This window comes from Anomaloglossus baeobatrachus, chromosome 5 (genome assembly GCF_048569485.1).
Source record: "Anomaloglossus baeobatrachus isolate aAnoBae1 chromosome 5, aAnoBae1.hap1, whole genome shotgun sequence".
NCBI lineage: Eukaryota > Metazoa > Chordata > Amphibia > Anura > Aromobatidae > Anomaloglossus > Anomaloglossus baeobatrachus.
In genome coordinates this window covers 518,208,462-518,227,234 of record NC_134357.1, presented here as the reverse complement: position 1 = coordinate 518,227,234, position 18,773 = coordinate 518,208,462, and the positions used below count along the sequence as shown (strand labels likewise).

Below are 18,773 nucleotides of genomic sequence, written 5' to 3'. Positions count from 1 at the left end.
GTAGTAACACTATGGGTTCGGGAGAGCCAGTCCCCCTTCATCCTTCGGCCTCTGTAAATACTCTAACTTCATTTGTGGGCGTTTCCTTCCCCAAATTAGATCCCGGAAAATAGAATTTATTCTATAAAATCTGTTTTGTGGTATCCACACCGGGGCGTTATGGAGTACGTACAACAATTGGGGCATTAGTACCATTTTGATTAAATTAACTCTCCTTACCACCGTAACATATAATTTAGACCAGGCAAGAAATCTTTTGTTTGAACTTGAGCAAGAGGGGGGTAAGATTAAGTCATTCATAGTCTGTCAATTTGTTAGATACTGTAATGTCAAATATTTAAACTCAGACACCACCTGTACCGGGACGCAGGTCACCACTATACTGGAAGGCGCTTCATCTATTGGCATTAGAACCGATTTGTCCCAGTTTATACTAAGCCCCAATATCCTTCCAAAATTAGAGATTATTCACATTACTTCCTCCAAGGAACTTCCCGCATTTTCCAAAAACAGTAACATATCATCGGCATATAGGGCCACTTTCTCCTCCACCCTCCTATATTTATACCCTACTACCCCCGGGGCCTTCCGTATCACCGCCGCCAATGGCTCAATAGCCATGCGAACAACAAGGGAGACAGTGGACAACCCTGCCTCGTTCCCCTAGAAATAAAGAATCCCTCTGACATGCTTCCATTCGCCCGAACTCTGGCCTTGGGGGCGTAATATAGCAGCTTCACCTATCTAATATACATTTCCCCAAAGCCCATCATCCGCATCGTGGTCCATAAATATTCCCACTCCACACTGTCAAAAGCTTTGGCCGCGTCTAGAGAAAGAATCACCCGCCGCCCCCTGTTTTCCGCCGATACTTGCATATTGAGGTATACTCTCCTAATATTAGTTGCTGTGGATTATTAGGCATAAACCCTGCTTGATCCGAGTGAATTAAAGATGTTATGACCTTGGTAAGCCTATTCACCAGTATTTTAGCCAATAGCTTCACATCCACTGTCAGAAGAGATATTGGCCTATATGATGCTGGCAAACATGGATCCTTGCCTTTCTTAGGAAGCACCACAATTATCGCCTCCTGCATAGACTGCATCAGCTCTCCCCTCTCCAAACATTCATTATATACTCTGAGCAGCATCGGCAACAAAACCTCCCTATGCTGTTTATATACTTCCGCCGGAAATCCATCCACCCCCGGCGCCTTATCATTCGCCATATCACTCAGAGCCATCTGTAGCTCTTCCAAATCAAACGGTTCATCCAGTAGCTCTCTGCATTCCCTTGAGAGGACTGGTAATTAGGCTCTACCCAAAAATTCATCTACCTCCCCCACCTCCGGGTGATCCTTGATTGAGTACAAGTCAGAATAGAATGCTTCCAGTACTTTCAAAATCCCCGGGCTATCCGTGACCTCCACTCCCTCTGCCGAACGCAGCCGCGCAATAAACGCCGATTCCCTCTGTGCCGCAGCTATCATAGCCAATAGATGTCCCGCTCTCTCTCCATTTTCAAAGGACTGCATAGTCTGAAACATTTTCTGTCTTTCCGCTGTCTGTATAGTCAAACTAGTAACCGCTTTTTGAGCTACCTTCATCCTAGCTTTTGCCGCCGGTGTGGGATTTAAGATTAAAGCCTCTTCCGACTACCCTAATTCCTGGAATGCAAGCTGATCCTGTCGTTTGGCCTTAGACTTGACCTTAGATATTCCCCTTATATATAGTCCCCTCAAGTATGCCTTCAATGCCTCCCAAACCATGCCAACAGACGCTGACCCTTCATTAAACCTAGGCTACTCCCTTAGACTCTCACCAATGCCCCCCCTCCTTCCACTAACTGCAACCAGAAAGGATTTAATTTCCACAGGGGTCTATTTTGGTTTCGTTGGTCCCCTAACTCTATTTCCACCCCCATAGGTGAATGGTCTGATACCGTTCTTGGGTAATATTTCGCGCCCACTACCAAACTATGCATAGCCTCATTACCCAGGGCCAAATCTATGCGCGAAAGGGATGAAAACGTGGCCGAATAGCAGGAGTACTGATACACATCTGGATGCCTAGTCCTCCACAAGTCAGTCATCGCCGTTTCTTTAAGTAAATTGCCAAACTGTGTACGATTACCTCCCTCCTTTCGTGTCTCATGTCTCCCGTTATCCCAGTGCGAATTCGGAACATTATTAAAGTCGCCCATTATTATAAAGGGAACTCCCAGTAAATTTGCCAATACAGTTATCAAATCATAAAGAAGCTTACTACAATACGGCGGAGGTATATATAAGGATATAATTACTACAGCCCTTGTCCCCAATCTACAGGATAAACATACATACCGCCCATCCTTATCCGTAATGACCTTTAAACATTCAAATCTCGTACCTGAGCGAACCATTATACTGGCCCCCCTAAAGTATGCAGAATACATAGAGTGGTATCTCACTCTAAGCCACCGTCTATCCAACAAATGCAGCTTCTCCGGTAGCATGTGTGTTTCCTACAAACAAATCAGGTCAGGTTTTTCTGTATGCAAAAATTGAAATACTGCTTGGCTTTTGATGCCAGAGGCTAAGCCCCTGACATTCCAACTAATCAACTTAATACACCCCGCCATTTGCATAACCAATTAATTCTCCCCCTTTTCAAGCTTTCTAAGAGGCCAAATGAGACTGTCGACCGGCCCTCCCACCCCCTACCCCCACGATACAAACACCCCCCCCAACAATAAACATATGAACAGTATATCGTTGCCACTTGTCCCCTTCGCAACAGGGACGGAGGGCATATTTTTGCCTTGACAATTTTGCCCGATACCGTGTCCATCTTTTGCCTGGGCTCCTCCTCTAGCATAAGTATAGCCCAATTAACCATCCACATCCCCCAAATCAAGATCTCCAGACGAGTAAACAGCTCACATCTGTCCGACCTACACGGTATCCGGCTGTCCATCAAAATTGCGATGCAGTCCTGCCATATTTCCGTAATGCATCTTTCCACAGATCCGTGCATGCAGAGGAGGAAAGAGGAGAGGAAAAAAAAGGAGGTGGGGAGAGACACACCCTCCCCCCTCTCTCCCCCCCCATGTCCATAATTGACAACCATACATTACGTGTCCAGTGCTTATTAGAGAGTCCCGCCTCCGGATAAAGGTGCTACTTCCTCTCTTCTTTACCAGAAACTCTTCCCCCTTCTAGATTCCATCAAACAGATAGTTAAATTCAAACTTCCAGGGAGGGAAAGAAAAAAACATACCAGAAAATTCAAATAGAACCTTGAACCTTCTCCTCAGCAACCATACTGTGTATTTCTTGGGCTTTCTTTTTAATTTTTTTTTTAAACTTTTTTTTTTCTTTTTTTAAATTTTTTTTTATTTTACTAGTCTCCATAGAAGATGTTATCAATGCACAGTCCAATCGCCTGAGTATTTCTCCTGATCAGAGCAGCATCGTTCTATTCAGCAGTTCATTCTGTTCTTCTCCTGTGAGTGCCGGCACTCTGTTGGCTCTCACAGGAAGTGAGTCATGGCAGCGTCAGAAGTCATCAGCTGACTCCACGCTACCATGACAGCACAGTGGCACAACATCTCTGAGTTCAAAATAATTTTTTCAGTTGGCCTTATATAATATTCTGATTGTTTGAGATAATGACTTTTGGGTTTTTATTGGCTGTAAGCCATAATCATCAACGTAAACAGAAATAAACACTTGAAATAGATCACTCTATTTATAATGACTTTATGTAATGTATGTGTTTCACTTTTTGTATTGAATTACTGAAATAAATTAACTTTTTGAAGATCTTCTAATTTGAGATGCACCTGTAGTTCTACAACCAAATCAATGTAACCTCGAAATGAAGACTAGAGTGATCAAGCTAAAGTATACTATCTCACCTCACACAATAATCCCAGGTGTAATAGCAGTGTCACATTTTTTCTGAAGGTCTCTTCATGGTGTTGCCCGAATAGTCTTTTCAGAGCTGTAGAATTTTAGGTAGTGACCTTTTGAGGTCTATCCAACTGGAGTGATGAGTCCACCTTTAGCCATGGGCATACAGTACTGATAGCCGGAAAATTAGTTAAAAAGATCCTGTCACCAGAATTTTCGCTATTAAACTAAAAGAATCCCCTTGGCTCATTGGCTGTATTCTATAAAGGTTCATCTTGCTATTGGCCCCCCTTTCAGACCTAAATAACAACTTTATAAAATATTACCTTTTGCTATGGTAATGAGGTTTGAGCCATGTTTTTAACACAACACCACCAGGCAGCATGTTGCTCATTGTAATGTGAACTAGCCTATTTGGCTTAAACGTGGATCAGTGCAGCAGATCTTGACGATTTGTTTTTTCAAGCGCATTCAGGGCGGCAGAACTTTCTTCAGACAAATATTACTCAATGATAGTAGCCAAAGTTAGCAAGTACGTGTATTTCTGCTCTGAGTGCTCATACATGATCCTAAACAAAACAAAATGTTTTGAAAATGTTTCCATTTTATTTTCTTTATTTCCATACTATTAACATGTCTAAGGATTTGGCGATTTTCAAAATTACCAGACTTTTCCATCTTGGTGTTACTTTAATGTTGAAGAGTGCATAATATAAATACTAATATAATTTTATGACAGTATTATTGAAAAATAACCATTACATTACATTTCTTCTTGTCAGATAACAATACCAGAAGCTCAGAAGGATATCTGTTATTTTTAAATTTGGCAGCAGATGGTTATGGTATCAGAACAGATACGCAGCAAAATTATTTTCAATCAATTGTTTCTTCTGCTCCATCAAATACCAATGTCCAGAACCAAAGTCAAGGAACAGATGTTGAAAATGTAAGAGATCATAAAGCAAAGGAGCCATTATCATGCTCAGAATGTGGGCAATGTTTTAATCAGAAATCACATCTTGATATACATCTGAGAATTCACACAAAGGAGAAACCATATTCATGTTCAGAATGTGGGAAATGTTTTATTCAAAAATCACATCTTACTGGACATCTGAAAATTCACACAGGGGACAAACCATTTTCATGTTCAGAATGTGGAAAAGGTTTTATCAAGAATTCAGATCTTGTTAGACATCAGAGAATTCACACAGGGGTGAAGCCATTTTCATGTTCAAAATGTGAAAAAAGTTTTAACGAGAAACACAGACTTATTGCACATCAGAGAATTCACACACGGTAGAAGCTATTTTCATGTTCCGAATGTGGGAAATGTTTTGTTCAGAAATCACATCTTGCTAAACATTTGAGAAGTCACATAGGAGAGATATCCTATCCATATTCAGAATGTGGAAAACTTTTTATAAAGAAATTAGATCTTGATATACATCATAAAATACACACACAGGGAAGTAGAAAAATTACACGATATAGTCAAGAAAAGTCACATGATTAAGCCCTTCATAATATCTGACGTACATTTACATCATGGTCGAGAATGGGTTCCCTCATAACTGTGTTAATGTATGTCATGACGATAATGTTGGCACAGAGGCTGTGCCCACACTATCGCCACTGGGAGCTCAGCATAAGTTATATCCGAGCTTCGGCTGTCACAACCAGGGACATTTCCCATGCCACCCAAGCTGTTTAACCTAAATGCCATGATCAACAGTGATCACAGCATTTTGGAGGCGGGAATGTGCTCCCCTCCCACCAGCGATATGATTATGAGGGCCCGATCATTGACATGGCAAACCAGGAGTATGGTCTAAGATCTACCCGTGTCGCTGACAGGTGTAATATATGGCAATGCTGGAGTATTGCAATACATTATATCAATGATCAGAGCAATAACAGAATGTCCCATATAGGGACTATGTAAAGTTAAAAAAATAGTAAAAATATTTTAAATATCTGAAAATATAAAAACAATGAAAATATGATACCAATTGAGAAGTAAAAAAAAAATCCGGTGGTGTCTCACCGGAGGGGGCAGTAGCGGTGGTGGTAGAGTCACAGAAGGCAGAGGCGGTGGGTGTCCCAGAAACTGTAGGCTGTGCTGGGGCTGCGGTTGGGGCTGCGGTGGATGCTCGGGCTGGCGTGTTGGGGCAGCTGCTGCGGGGAGTGAGGGCTTCAAAGAAATGGCGCCCGGAGTCAGCGCAGATTGAGCTCTATGCTCAATGGCAAGCCGAGATCTCATCTGTGCAAACGCCACCTCCGGGCACCATTTTCCTGAAGTCTGCTGGAGGAAGATCAGTGGGCTGGAGGCGGTGCTTGAGCCGAGAACTCTATCTGTGTATGTGCAGACTCTAGGCGGCATTATTTGAAGTCCTCACCGCCTGACCCGCAGCGCCAGTCCAGACGCTGGAAGCCTCACACAGCAGCCCCAGCCACCAGAGACTCTGCACAGCTGCCGTAGGCCCCACACATCCGCTGCAGACACCGTACAGCAGCAGCCGCCAGAAACCCCGCTTAGCGGCTACAGTAGCCGAAGACCCCGCACCAGCCGCTGCAGCCCCTGCCCAGCCGCCACATCATTCCCCCGGCCTCTTGCGACCACTCTCCACCACCCTGGTAAGCTACATTCAGATTATAAGATGCACCCCTCACTTTCCTCCCAAAGTTTGGGAGGAAAAGTGCGTCTTCTCATCCAAAAAATAGGGTATGTAAAAATATACAAAAAAAACGTGCACACATTTGGAATCACAGAGTCCGGAACAACCTGATCTATAAAACTGTCATACTAGTTAACCTCTTCAGCGAACACCATTAAAAAAAAAAAGTAGCAAAAATTACCGTATTTTTCGCTTTATAAGACGCACCTGATTATAAGACGCACCCCCAAATTTGGTGAAGGAATAGAGAATTTTTTAATAAATGGGGTCCGTCTTATAATGCCAGTGTCCGTCAGACAAATCATATAGGGTATATGTCCCTCATAGCCCCCCCCATCCTAAAATTAGCCCTCTGAATCTGGATATGGCCCAGTGATGCCACATGTCCCCTATGCCTGGCACACATCCTCTATGGCTGGCACACGGCCCACTGTGGCTGGCACACGGCCCACTGTGGCTGGCACACGGCCCACTGTGGCTGGCACACGGCCCACTGTGGCGGCACACGGCCCACTGTGGCGGCACACGGCCCACTGTGGCGGCACACGGCCCACTGTGGCGGCACACGGCCCCATGTGGCTGCACACGGCCCCATGTGGCTGCACACGGCCCCATGTGGCTGCACACGGCCCCATGTGGCTGCACACGGCCCCATGTGGCTGCACACGGCCCCATGTGGCTGCACACGGCCCACTATTGCTGGCACATGGCCCCATGTGGCGGCACATGGCCCACTATTGCTGGCACATGGCCTCATGTGGCTGCACACGGCCCACTATTGCTGGCACATGGCCCCATGTGGCTGCACACGGCCCCATGTGGCTGCACACAGCCCACTATTGCTGGCACATGGCCTCATGTGGCTGCACACGGCCCACTATTGCTGGCACATGGCCCCATGTGGCTGCACACGGCCCCATGTGGCTGCACACAGCCCACTATTGCTGGCACATGGCCCCATGTGGCGGCACACGGCCCCATGTGGCTGCACACAGCCCACTATTGCTGGCACATGGCCCCATGTGGCGGCACCCGGCCCCATGTGGCGGCACACGGCCCCATGTGGCGGCACACGGCCCCATGTGGCTGCACACGGCCCCATGTGGCTGCACACAGCCCACTATTGCTGGCACATGGCCCCATGTGGCGGCACACGGCCCCATGTGGCGGCACACGGCCCCATGTGGTGGCACACGGCCCCATGTGGCTGCACACAGCCCACTATTGCTGGCACATGGCCCCATGTGGCGGCACATGGCCCCATGTGGCTGCACACAGCCCACTATTGCTGGCACATGGCCCCATGTGGCGGCACCCGGCCCCATGTGGCGGCACACTGCCCCATGTGGCGGCACACGGCCCCATGTGGCGGCACACGGCCCCATGTGGCTGCACACGGCCCACTATTGCTGGCACATGGCCCCATGTGGCGGCACACGGCCCACTATTGCTGGCACATGGCCCCATGTGGCGGCACACGGCCCCATGTAGCGGCACATGGCCCACTATTGCTGGCACATGGCCCACTATTGCTGGCACATGGCCCCATGTGGCGGCACACGGCCCCATGTAGCGGCACATGGCCCACTATTGCTGGCACATGGCCCACTATTGCTGGCACACAGCTCCCTGTGTTATATATCGCCCCATGCTGCTGCTTTTAGGAAAATAAACTTTCCTTACCTTCTCCAGCATTGTCCTGTCTGTGTCCCCTCCTCGGGGTTGATCTCCAGCCTCCTGCATTTCCTGGTTCTCGGCCGGTCATGTGATCGGCACGGCAGAGTGAAATCTCTTGTGCCTTATCACAGCAGCAGGAGGGAGGCCTGGCAGACACGCTGGAGGAGGTGAGTAAAAAGTTTATTATTTTACTGTTTGCAGCAGCATAGGGGACATAGCTAACACGGGGGAGGGGGCATGTGCAATCAAAGAAGGGGCAGGCAGATATAATATACACTGCTGCCCCAGCCTATCGCCGCGGTGCACTTTCAGCACCATGGTGGTGGACAGCAGCTGTGCATATTATATGAGCGGCTGCAGGAGATCAAAGGCTTCTGCTCCCAGCTTTCATAAGTCCCCCAGCAGAGCTCCAGAGCTGCCCGCACCTCCCCTGGACTCTGTAGTGTGTGTATATATATATATATACACCCCCCCCGTATATTCGGATTATAAGACGCACCCCCTACTTTCCCCCAAAATTTGGGGGAACAAAAGTGCGTCTTATAAAGCGAAAAATACGGTATGTCTTTTTATGAAACAGCAGACAAAAAAAGTTGAATAAAATGCAATCAGAAGTCATGTGTAAACAAAAATGGTGCAGCTGAAAATGTCATCTTGTCGTGCAAAAACAAGCCGCCATACAGCTCAGTCAGTGAAAAAATAAAAAAACATTCATCTTTCAGAATACAGCAATACAAAAACTATTTCTGTATGGTGTAGAAGTGGCAAAACATAAAAAAAAATAAATATGGTATCTCTTTAGTAATAAAGCGGTCTTATTACTTTTGTGAGAAGGTGAATGGTGTTAAAAAAATTAATTCCTGAATTGCAGTTTCTTCTTGAGTTCGTCTCACAAAACGTGGAAAAGAAAGCGTTTAAGAAATATTATGTGGCCCAAAATGGTATCAACAAAAAATCCAACTCATCTAGCACAAAACGAGTCCTCACGTGACTGTCGGCAGAAAAATAAAAAAACTATAGCCTTCAAAATTGATACTAGCCAAACCTAAAAATAACAACTATATAAATCTGGTAACTCTGTAATTGTCCTGACCTGAGGAGTAAAGCTGCCCTATCACTTATACTGCAAGGTGAACGGTGTAAAAAATAGAAATAGTGAATTCTTCAGCTGCTGTTGATTTGTTTATTCTACATCCCAAAGATCACAGTAATGCGGGCGTCACACGCTACGATCTATCGTGCGATCGCACGAGCGATCGTACCCGCCCCCGTCGTTTGTGTGTCAATGAGCGCACAAAGTCGTTAAACCTCCGTCACACGTACTTACCTGCTGAGCGATGTCGCTGTGGGCAACGAACATCCATTTCCTGAAGGGGGTGGGACGTTCGGCGTCACAGCGACGTCACACAGCGGCCGGCCAATAGAAGCGGAGGGGCGGAGATGAGCGGGACGTAAACATCCTGCCCACCTCCTTCCTTCCTTCCGCATTGCCAGCAGGAGCCGCGGGACGCGCAGGTAAGCTGTGTTCATCGTTCCCGGGGTGTCACACAGAGCGATGTGTGCTGGCCCAGGTACGATGAACAACCGGCGCAAAGAAAAATAAACGACTTTTTAAAAATAAACGATGTGTCAACGATACACGATTTGCGAACGTTCTGCGTTGCTCGTAGGTGTCACACGGGACGACGTCGTAAATGATGCCAGATGTGCGTCACGAAAACCGTCACCCCGACGACATATCGCACGATAGATCGTCTCGTGTGACGCCTGCATAAGGCTCGTGCCGCCCCCACGTCAGCAGTCGGGCTGCTCTGATCCGGATCCGCAGTGGCTCGAGGGATTTCCAGACCCGGGGGTCGCACGGACACTCAAAAGGGGACGTATATGTACGGGGATTGCTGTAGATACTTCGTGACGCCACCCACGGTGTTTGGTAATATGGTGTACCACCGCTGCTGTTGGGGAGCACCCGGGAGCGATGGAATGGCAGCTGGATGTTAACCCCGCCGTGGGTAGGGGTGGATGCCCCGGGGCTCAGTGTCCAGGACATAGGGAGTGATGTAGGCTGGAGGTGGTGTGCCGGGCCGGGGAATGTTGGTGTATTCACTGTTGAATAATTGCACACAAGTCTGTTGGTAAACCAAGGTGTCAGTGGCCGGCTGCTGCGTTCGGGTGTACTCTGGTCCCACACCCGGCTGGTGTACCGATGTCCCTTCCTCCGGCACTCTGTAATTTTCCTCAATTCTGGACAACTCCTGTATGGAACGGGGAAGTCCACTCCCGGTATGTTCTGGTTGGGAGATGTGCCCGCGAAAACTGACCATTGGGATCTCAGTGGGTGTTTACGGATACCCTATCCCGCGCGGTGGGCTGCCGTTTCGCTCTATCTGGGCTAACATCTTCTGGAGCAAGGCCTGGAACCTTGCTTCCGGCCTGGTGAATTAGAGAAGGGGCTTGCAACCGTCTTCTAACTAGGGTCCAGGTACCCCGCCTGTGCACGGTTTTCGGACCGGATCTCCGCTGTCGGTACCAGCGGGCTCCAACCCTGTCCCGGTCCACTTTGGATTTCCCCTGACCGGACTCCCGTCACCTTTGGACACGGTCCACTGCTTGCCACCTAGCCAGTAGACCAGGGTCACTACCGTGGCTACCCTTCACTAGGCTCAGCTTTCCCTTGTTTTTTTAAACCTATACAAAAGATGGAGCCATACATCCAAAATTGTCAAAATTCTTTATTAAACATATATGCAAGACAAAAAACAATTAAAAACAGTCAAGGGTGCAGAGAATCGAACAATTGTGGAAATCACACACTCAGGTAGTACAATGGATGGAGATGATAACTCCGCTGGGCTATGTGTAGATAGTCAGGTGTGATTCTATATAGGTCACTAATGTGGGTAACACATGGATCACAAACAAAGAGCAGAACCTCTATATAATGTCACTGAACATCCATATATGGGCATAAAGAATATACAGTGTGTTGAAGTAAAGGACACAGTAAGTAAATTAAGCCATGTCCACCCAGTGGATATATTATATATCAGAATACAGGTTCAAATACTCATGTATGTAATGCATGTGTATCCGCAGAGTGAACCCTACAGTCACACAACAATGGTTCTAAACCGGCATAAGTAAATATAATCGCATTTAAATATCACCACAATGACATGCCAGTGCGTTAAAAAATATATGCAGACTCACTACAGCTGTTTTGAGCCGGCATAGATGTTTATAACAGCAGAGTTAGTATTTTTGCAGTGGCACGTCAGCTTTCTCTTGACAGTCTGTCACTGTCACAGGCTCCTCTCCACTTCCAGACTTCACTGAACTCCAAACTGAACTGACTACTGTGTTCCCACCCCTGGATCCTCAAGACCCCTAGGTGGGCGCTCCCAATCAGCCTGGTCCTGGCCACTGGTGTGTCTTTCTTACCCTGAGGGGGGGGGGGGCTAGGATTTTGTGGCTGATGGTACCTTGTGTTGGATGGTGTTATGTGGGGTGTAGTGTCTTTCTGTGACCACCTGGTGGCGCCAGGGCGTCACACTCAGGTCACAATACACTGCGCTCTACGCTGAGCATTTACATTGGGGATTACGTATAAATCTCTGAAAAACGTGATTCAGACAAAATTCCCAACTTAAAATTTACTGTAATGAGGCAGAGGGAGTCACTTTAATGTCCCGTCTGGTGGTGTCCATCTTTTTACACCTTTTTAGGCATGCACAAAAGTGTGGTAAACAACTGTATTGTGCACTTTTTACTAGACGGTCATCGGTGAGCAGAGGCCAAACTGTGTCAGGAGTAAACCTGTTTGCCTCTTTAGTGAATGGATCCGTCAGTATATTCTCCTGAATCACATACAGTATTTCAGTGATGTAGATGGGAACTCTGACGTAAATAATTAGCATAGAGCACAGGATAATGGTGAACTGATCCAAAAGGTTGTGTGCCTCAAATTGTTAGTTTGACGCCCCATTACCTTCAGGTCGCCTCAGGGTCTTCAGGGACTTCACGTGCTGGGAATCTTCTGGCCACAGGTAGGTCAGGTTAACTTCAATGGGAATCGTGACGCCACTCTCGGTAATTGCGGTCAGGGGGTGACCGCCACTGCAGTTTAGGGAGCGCCTGGGGCTGATGGTAGATGCAGTCAGTTGTTGTGGCCTCCCAGGAGTGAGGCTGGCCCCAGGGCCCAGTGTAAGTGTGTAGTACCACAGGTCGCAGAAGAACTCACACACAGGCAGCAATGTCTTTCAGGGTTTTTACTCACTTTTCTGGTGGTAGATGTGAGATACCTGGGCGATGTTATGATGAACCAGGTGGAACCAGGTATCCCTCCGGCTGATGTAGGGGTGACTGCTGACTCGCCTTCCTAGCCCTTCTTGTTTGGAGTGACTCCTTACTTGTAGTACAGCGGGAATCACCCAGGGAAGTCTCAACTGCCGTTCTCCCCTTTCTGGCCTGTTTGCTGGCAGCGTGGAACAAGTTTAAGATGGCTCCAGGCTCAATCCTCCTTATGGGCCCCCTCGTTGCAGCTGATGCTGCGGACTCTGTGTGGTTCGGTGAGGTACATCCAGCACCCTTACCAGCAGGTTTAGCAGGCCGAGTAGATGGGTTCCTGCTCTAGGGACCTGTTTCCCCGTGCGGGCTTGATCTACCGGTAGTCTCCTTACTCAGCCACCTCTTCACTAGGTGGATTTCAGGCAGCACCACTGGGTAGCCGCTCTCCCCCCGCCAGCAGTCATTACAGGTGCAGGGAGAAGAGTGATGTTTATATCTATGTTGATCTCCGTTTAGAAACAACTACAACCATAGATTGCCTCCAGCTCTGTTATGCTCGTTACCATAGACCAGTACAAGAGGTATAGACCTGTACAAATGTACCTTATACTGGTGTTACTTGCCTTTGTATGAATCTCCTTTCCTGTACATGTCACTTTCAGCATTTGTATATCTTGGAGGTAACTGAGAACCATTCAGTGAGGGAATCCTATTATTTCCCTTTTTCTACTATCAATTATTACACAGTATTCCAGGTAGTATGCCTATCTCGTGTATGTCCTTATATGTTACCTCTCTCGTCATGTGGTCCGCTGTACACCTGAGTGATGTTTATATCTATGTTGATCTCCGTTTAGAAACAACTACAACCATAGATTGCCTCCAGCTCTGTTATGCTCGTTACCATAGACCAGTACAAGAGGTATACACATACTTATCCGTTTTCTCACTGGACGCCATATATGGAATAGAGTTTGTTTCTTTAGGTTTTTAGTCTTGTGATTTATCACATACCATTTATTCTTTTTTTAGACATAGGATCGGAACTTCTTGATCTCTTATACCTAATGGTGATGACCATATTCAATTGAACGTGTATTCTCCCATTATGATATAGGTGGGTTTATGCTTGCTGTACTCACATTATTAACATTATGCATTTTCTAGCCTAATAGGTCATGTGTACGTTGCAATGCTTTCTTCATGCATCTCCAGGAATTATTATGTGCTACATAAGATGATCTGTATATAAACTGCATCAGCCATTTTATGATGCTTATTGTGTAAAAAAAATTGTATTGGTTTTGTCATACCATGTACTAATTTCATTTTCATTTTTTGTATTCTCTATAATTTTTCTGCTAGATAATTCTATCCTTGATAACGACCGAGACGGTTGAAACGTTTGATGAATTAGTCTTGTTTTTTGCACTAATAAAATTGATTCTGCATTCAAGAATACTTTTTCATGTCCTCATTCCTCTTAGTGTGCCAGAACTATTACTATTTTGATTACAGGTGCAGGGTCTGACAGTGTCCTGCTCATCTGCTATACACCGCAGACGCGGCTGCTCCACTCATACTCCTTTGACTGCCACTGCACACTCCCTGTCTTCAGTCCCACTACCCACCACTAGCTGGGATTCAAGGGCTACGCCCCCTCCCTGGGTCTGCCCAGGGGTCCCCTCTAAGCTGTTTGTGTGTCCTGGTTACTAAGTGTCTGTGTATGTCCACACCCTAGTCAGCCTTTGGGATTACCTGTTTTGTACTGACCCAGCATGGGTGCAATACTCAGTGGTGTCTGACCAGGTCAGGGGCGCCACATTAGAAATAGCATTCAGCTCAACACACAAATATAAGGTTGTCCCTCAGGTCTGTCATCTGTTAACGGAAACATGTGTCCAAGTTACTGGTTACACAAAGGCTGAACTCCCAAATTCACATACCCTGCTCCCTTCTGAGCACCACAATGTGCCTAAACCACGTGTTTGGCATTGTTGTAGTGAGGAGAGCCCGCTTAATTTATGAGGTGTAGGTTTCCAGAAGCACGAGCTGGGCACAATGTACAAACACTACAATGTACTGGGCACGACAAGGAATTATTTGCAATTTTTAATTCTTCAATATTCACTGCGTTTGACACCAGGGATGTTTTTTAGAGACTAAATCATCATTAAACTGAATTCACCAAATTTCCATTTTTGTTTTGTTTTCACAAATAAATGCAAACAATATCGTCCTAAATTTACCACTAACCTGAAGTCTAATATGTCCCGAAGAAATCTATTGAAGCGTTCTACAGTTTTAAACTCATAAAGTGACAATGGTCAGAATTGAAAAAAATGACCTGGTCATGAAGGTAAAAACAGGCTCCAGGGTGAAGGTGTTAAAGCAGCACGCCAGCGGTTTGTTTTTATTGCACCACTGTTGTGGTGCTTTAAACCCAAATACCCTGTCTTGAACTTACCTTCCGGCATCATCCTCTGTTATTGCTGCAGCTCCGGTCCGATTTTAGCGATTTGTGACCTGCTAGCAGCCTCAGTGTTTCATGGAGCTGAAGGTCATAACTCAATACAAGTCTATGAGACTCATGTTCTGGTTGCATTTTGGCTCTCAGTGTTGCATTGAGATCTTGTGATGTAACTTCTGACTTCCGACCAGTCAGTTACATGATCGGATCGCGAGACTGGAGCGACGCCGAAAAAAGTGTCGATGCTGGAGGGTGAGTATAAAGGCCGCTTTACACGCAACAACATCGCTGACGAGATATCTTTTGGAGTCACGGAATTCGTGACGTACATCCGGCCTCCTTAGCGACGTCGTTGCGTGTAACACCTACGAGCGACCGCTAACGATCAGAAATAGTCACCAAATCGTTGATCATTGACACGTCGTTCATTTTCAAAATATCGTTGCTTGTGCTGGACGCAGGTTGTTCGTCGTTCCTGAGGCAACACACATCGCTACGTGTAACACCCCGATAACGACGAACAACAGCGTTCCTGCGTTCTCCGGCAACAAGATGGGAGTGACGTGAATGCGGCTGCTCTCCGCCCCTCTACTTCGATTGGTGGCCCGCTGATTGATGTCGCTGTGATGCCGCACGAACCACCCCCTTAAAAAATAGGTTGTTCGCCGCCCACAGCGACGTCGCTAGGAAGGTAAATCCGTTTGACGCGTCCTAGCGATATTGTTCGCCATGGGCAGCGATTTGCCCGTGATGCATAAACGATGGGGGCGGGTGCGATGTCGCAGCGTGTAAAGCGGCCTTATGACTTGGGTCTAAAGCACCACTCTAGGGCTCAAAAATAAGCAAAACGCTTGTGTGGTGCTTTAAGGGATAAAACGATTTTAGATTATTATTAGAAAAGGTGTTCAAATACTAATGATTATTTGTTATTGCAAAGAAATGAATTTGTATATAATACACCTATGTATTAACAATGTATGTAAGATTATTAACATTAAGTTCAGATTGCTTCTTTTATACAGTATCTCCGTATTTTTCGCATTATAAGACGCACGTTTGTTTCCCTAGGGGAGGTGGGGGCAGCTCTGGAGTGGTGCTGGCGGCTGAGGCAGGCTGGTGGAGGCTGCAGGAGGCAGCAGGAGATCTCCTGCTCCCGCTCATATAATATGCACTGCCGATGTCCATCACCGTGGTGCTGAAGCTGCACCGCGGTGATGGGCTGGGGGAGCAGCGCATATTATATGTGTCTGCGCCACCCTTTGATGGCACATGCCCTCCCTGTGTTAGATATGGCCCACATGCTGCTGCCCATCCTAAAATAACAAAGCTTTACTTACCGCCTCCAGTGCTGATCTCCCGGTGTCTCCCTGCTGCCGCTGTGATGAGGCACGCAGAGATGATGAAACTCTGCTGTGCCGATCACATAACCGACACCGAGAAGCAAGAAGTGTAGGAGCTCAGCAGCATGGAGGGAGACACGAGGGAGGACAGCGCTGGAGAATGTAAGTAAACATATTTTTTTTTATTTTACTATGGGCAGCAGCATGGGGGCCATATCAAACACAGGTGGACGTGTGCCATCCATAGGGGCCCATGGGCAACACAGGGGCACGTGTACCATCCATAGGGGCCATGGGAAGCACAGGGGGATGTGTGCCATCCATAGGGAGCCATAGTCAGCACAGGGGGATGTGTGCCATCCATAGGGGGCCATGTGCAGCACAGGGGGACGTGTGCCATCCATAGGAGACCTGTGCCAGCTGTAGGAGACATGTGCCATCTATAGAAGACCTGTGCCAGCTGTATGGGACCTGTGCCAACTGTAGGGGACGTGTGCCAGCACAGGGGGACATATTCCATAAATAGGAACATGTGCCATCAATAGGAGACGTGTGCCATCAATAGGGTACGTGTGCCATCAATGAGGGACATGTGGCATCACTGGGGGACCTGTGCCAGCACAAGGAGGCTATATTCAATATAAGGGGGCCATATCCATTTTACTGTATATCATTTTTAGGGTACGCTTACACGAGCGTGAAAATCGGACGAGTGCAAAGCGAGAAATTCTCGCATTGCACTCTGACCAATGTTAGGCAATGAGGTTGAGCTGTTGGTCAGCTTTTCTCGCATCCAGATTCTGGATGCGAGAAAAGCGGCAGCATGCTGCATTTTGCTGCTACCGCCGTATCTCTCGCACCCATTCAAGTGAATGGATGCGAGAGATACATCGGACTGCACTCGGATGTTATGCCAGTGCAGTGCGATATACGCACAGGCTGACAGTGGAGGAGATGGGGGGATTAACCCCTCCCTCTCCTCCGCAGCGCCCGCACACAGCTTCACAGCTGTGACCCGATCGCAAGATCAGGTTACAGTCGCATGACACTCGGCTCAGGCTCGCAGCAGAGCCTGAGCCGGGGGACATTAGCATATCGCATCCGATGCTCTAGCATCGGATGCCATACGCTCGTGTGAGTCCAGCCTTATTGTACAACTTTTTGAAGGATGCAGCCGGGCCCTCTGGGGTGTCTGTCCTGTGGGCTAGTGCACTTAAAAAGTGCTGGACAGCCCTCATGATCTAATAGAAGGGCGTCATCAATAGGCTGTGAGCCAGACACTGTGCATTGCACATATCTGTGTGACTGGTGTCCTATGTAAAACCTCATTAGTGTGCATATTCAATACCAGCAGCCACCCCCTCTATGAATTGGTAGGTTGAGAGTGGTATTCTGCACCTGTGTTACCCATACCTTTATCATGGGGGGCCGGCTGCATCCTGCAAGTGCATTTGCCATTTTGACCTGAGTTGGCTAGTGGCTTTTTTCTGGTGAGCTTTACATGATGCCATCATCGCTGCTTCCAATATTTAGCTGTAATGTTTATGTCAAGTTGTGATGTGCTTTGACTTGAAACATGGAAGAACTGCTTTCATAGCAAATTAGATCTTTCAATTCATACAAAGAGAGAATCTAACATCTATACGCTATATCTCCTCATATGTTTCTCGATGTTAGCTCTAGTAATTGTATCCTTCCATGGGATCTTTATGATGTTACATCGTCATCTTCTCCCCAGGTCCCTACAATATCGGATTCTCTCAGTGGAGATCTTCTATATAAGGCTAGTTTCACACTTGCGTTGAACGGTATCCGTTGGATTGCGTTGTGTAACGGATGCAACGGATGTGTTGCATATAGTGGCGCAACGGATGCTGCAAAACAACGCAATTCGTTTTGATTTTTTTTTTTTACAGTTTTACCAGCGGCAGACTATTGTTAACGATCAGCTGATCGCTACCTGCAGCCGGCCGCCGGGTGATCAGCTGATCGCTCCCTGCAGCCGGCCGCCGGGTGATCAGCTGATCGCTCCCTGCAGCCGGCCGCCGGGTGATCAGCTGAGCGCTGTGACTTGCCGGCGGCTGGGCATGCCGGCGGTCGGTCGCTCAGCTGAGCGCTGTCGCTTGCTGACGGCCGGGCGCTCAGCTGAACGTTCGGCCACCGTGAGCCACAATAAAGTTTGATTTAAAAAAAAAAAAGAGCATGCGCAGTGAAATCCAGAGGATTCCGCTGCTCAAACAACGTTAAATGCTGCGTTCCTCCCGCTGGGCGGAAGCAACGGAGCGTCGCCCAGCGGAAGCAACACAGGTCCTTTTGGTACAATCCGTCACCCATACAAGTCTATGGGAAACAGCGGAATCCGTTAACGGATTCCGCTGTTTTCCAAAAGGGCGGATTGTAACGGAAGGAAAACAACGCAAGTG

The 18,773-nt window shown here is 47.3% G+C and overlaps 1 protein-coding gene across 2 annotated transcripts in view; it reads left to right on the top strand.

The window, feature by feature from the left end:
• The window catches only part of LOC142312032 (uncharacterized), a 53,179-nt gene extending 47,455 nt beyond the window's left edge, over nt 1–5,724 (top strand). For both annotated transcript variants that reach the window (XM_075350903.1, XM_075350902.1), the window contains one exon: nt 4,678–5,724. In XM_075350903.1, coding sequence (XP_075207018.1) covers nt 4,678–5,201 — 524 coding nt within the window. In that variant the 3' untranslated portion in view covers nt 5,202–5,724. The remainder of the gene's footprint in view (nt 1–4,677) is intronic.
• Nucleotides 5,725–18,773: the final 13,049 nt, after the last annotated feature.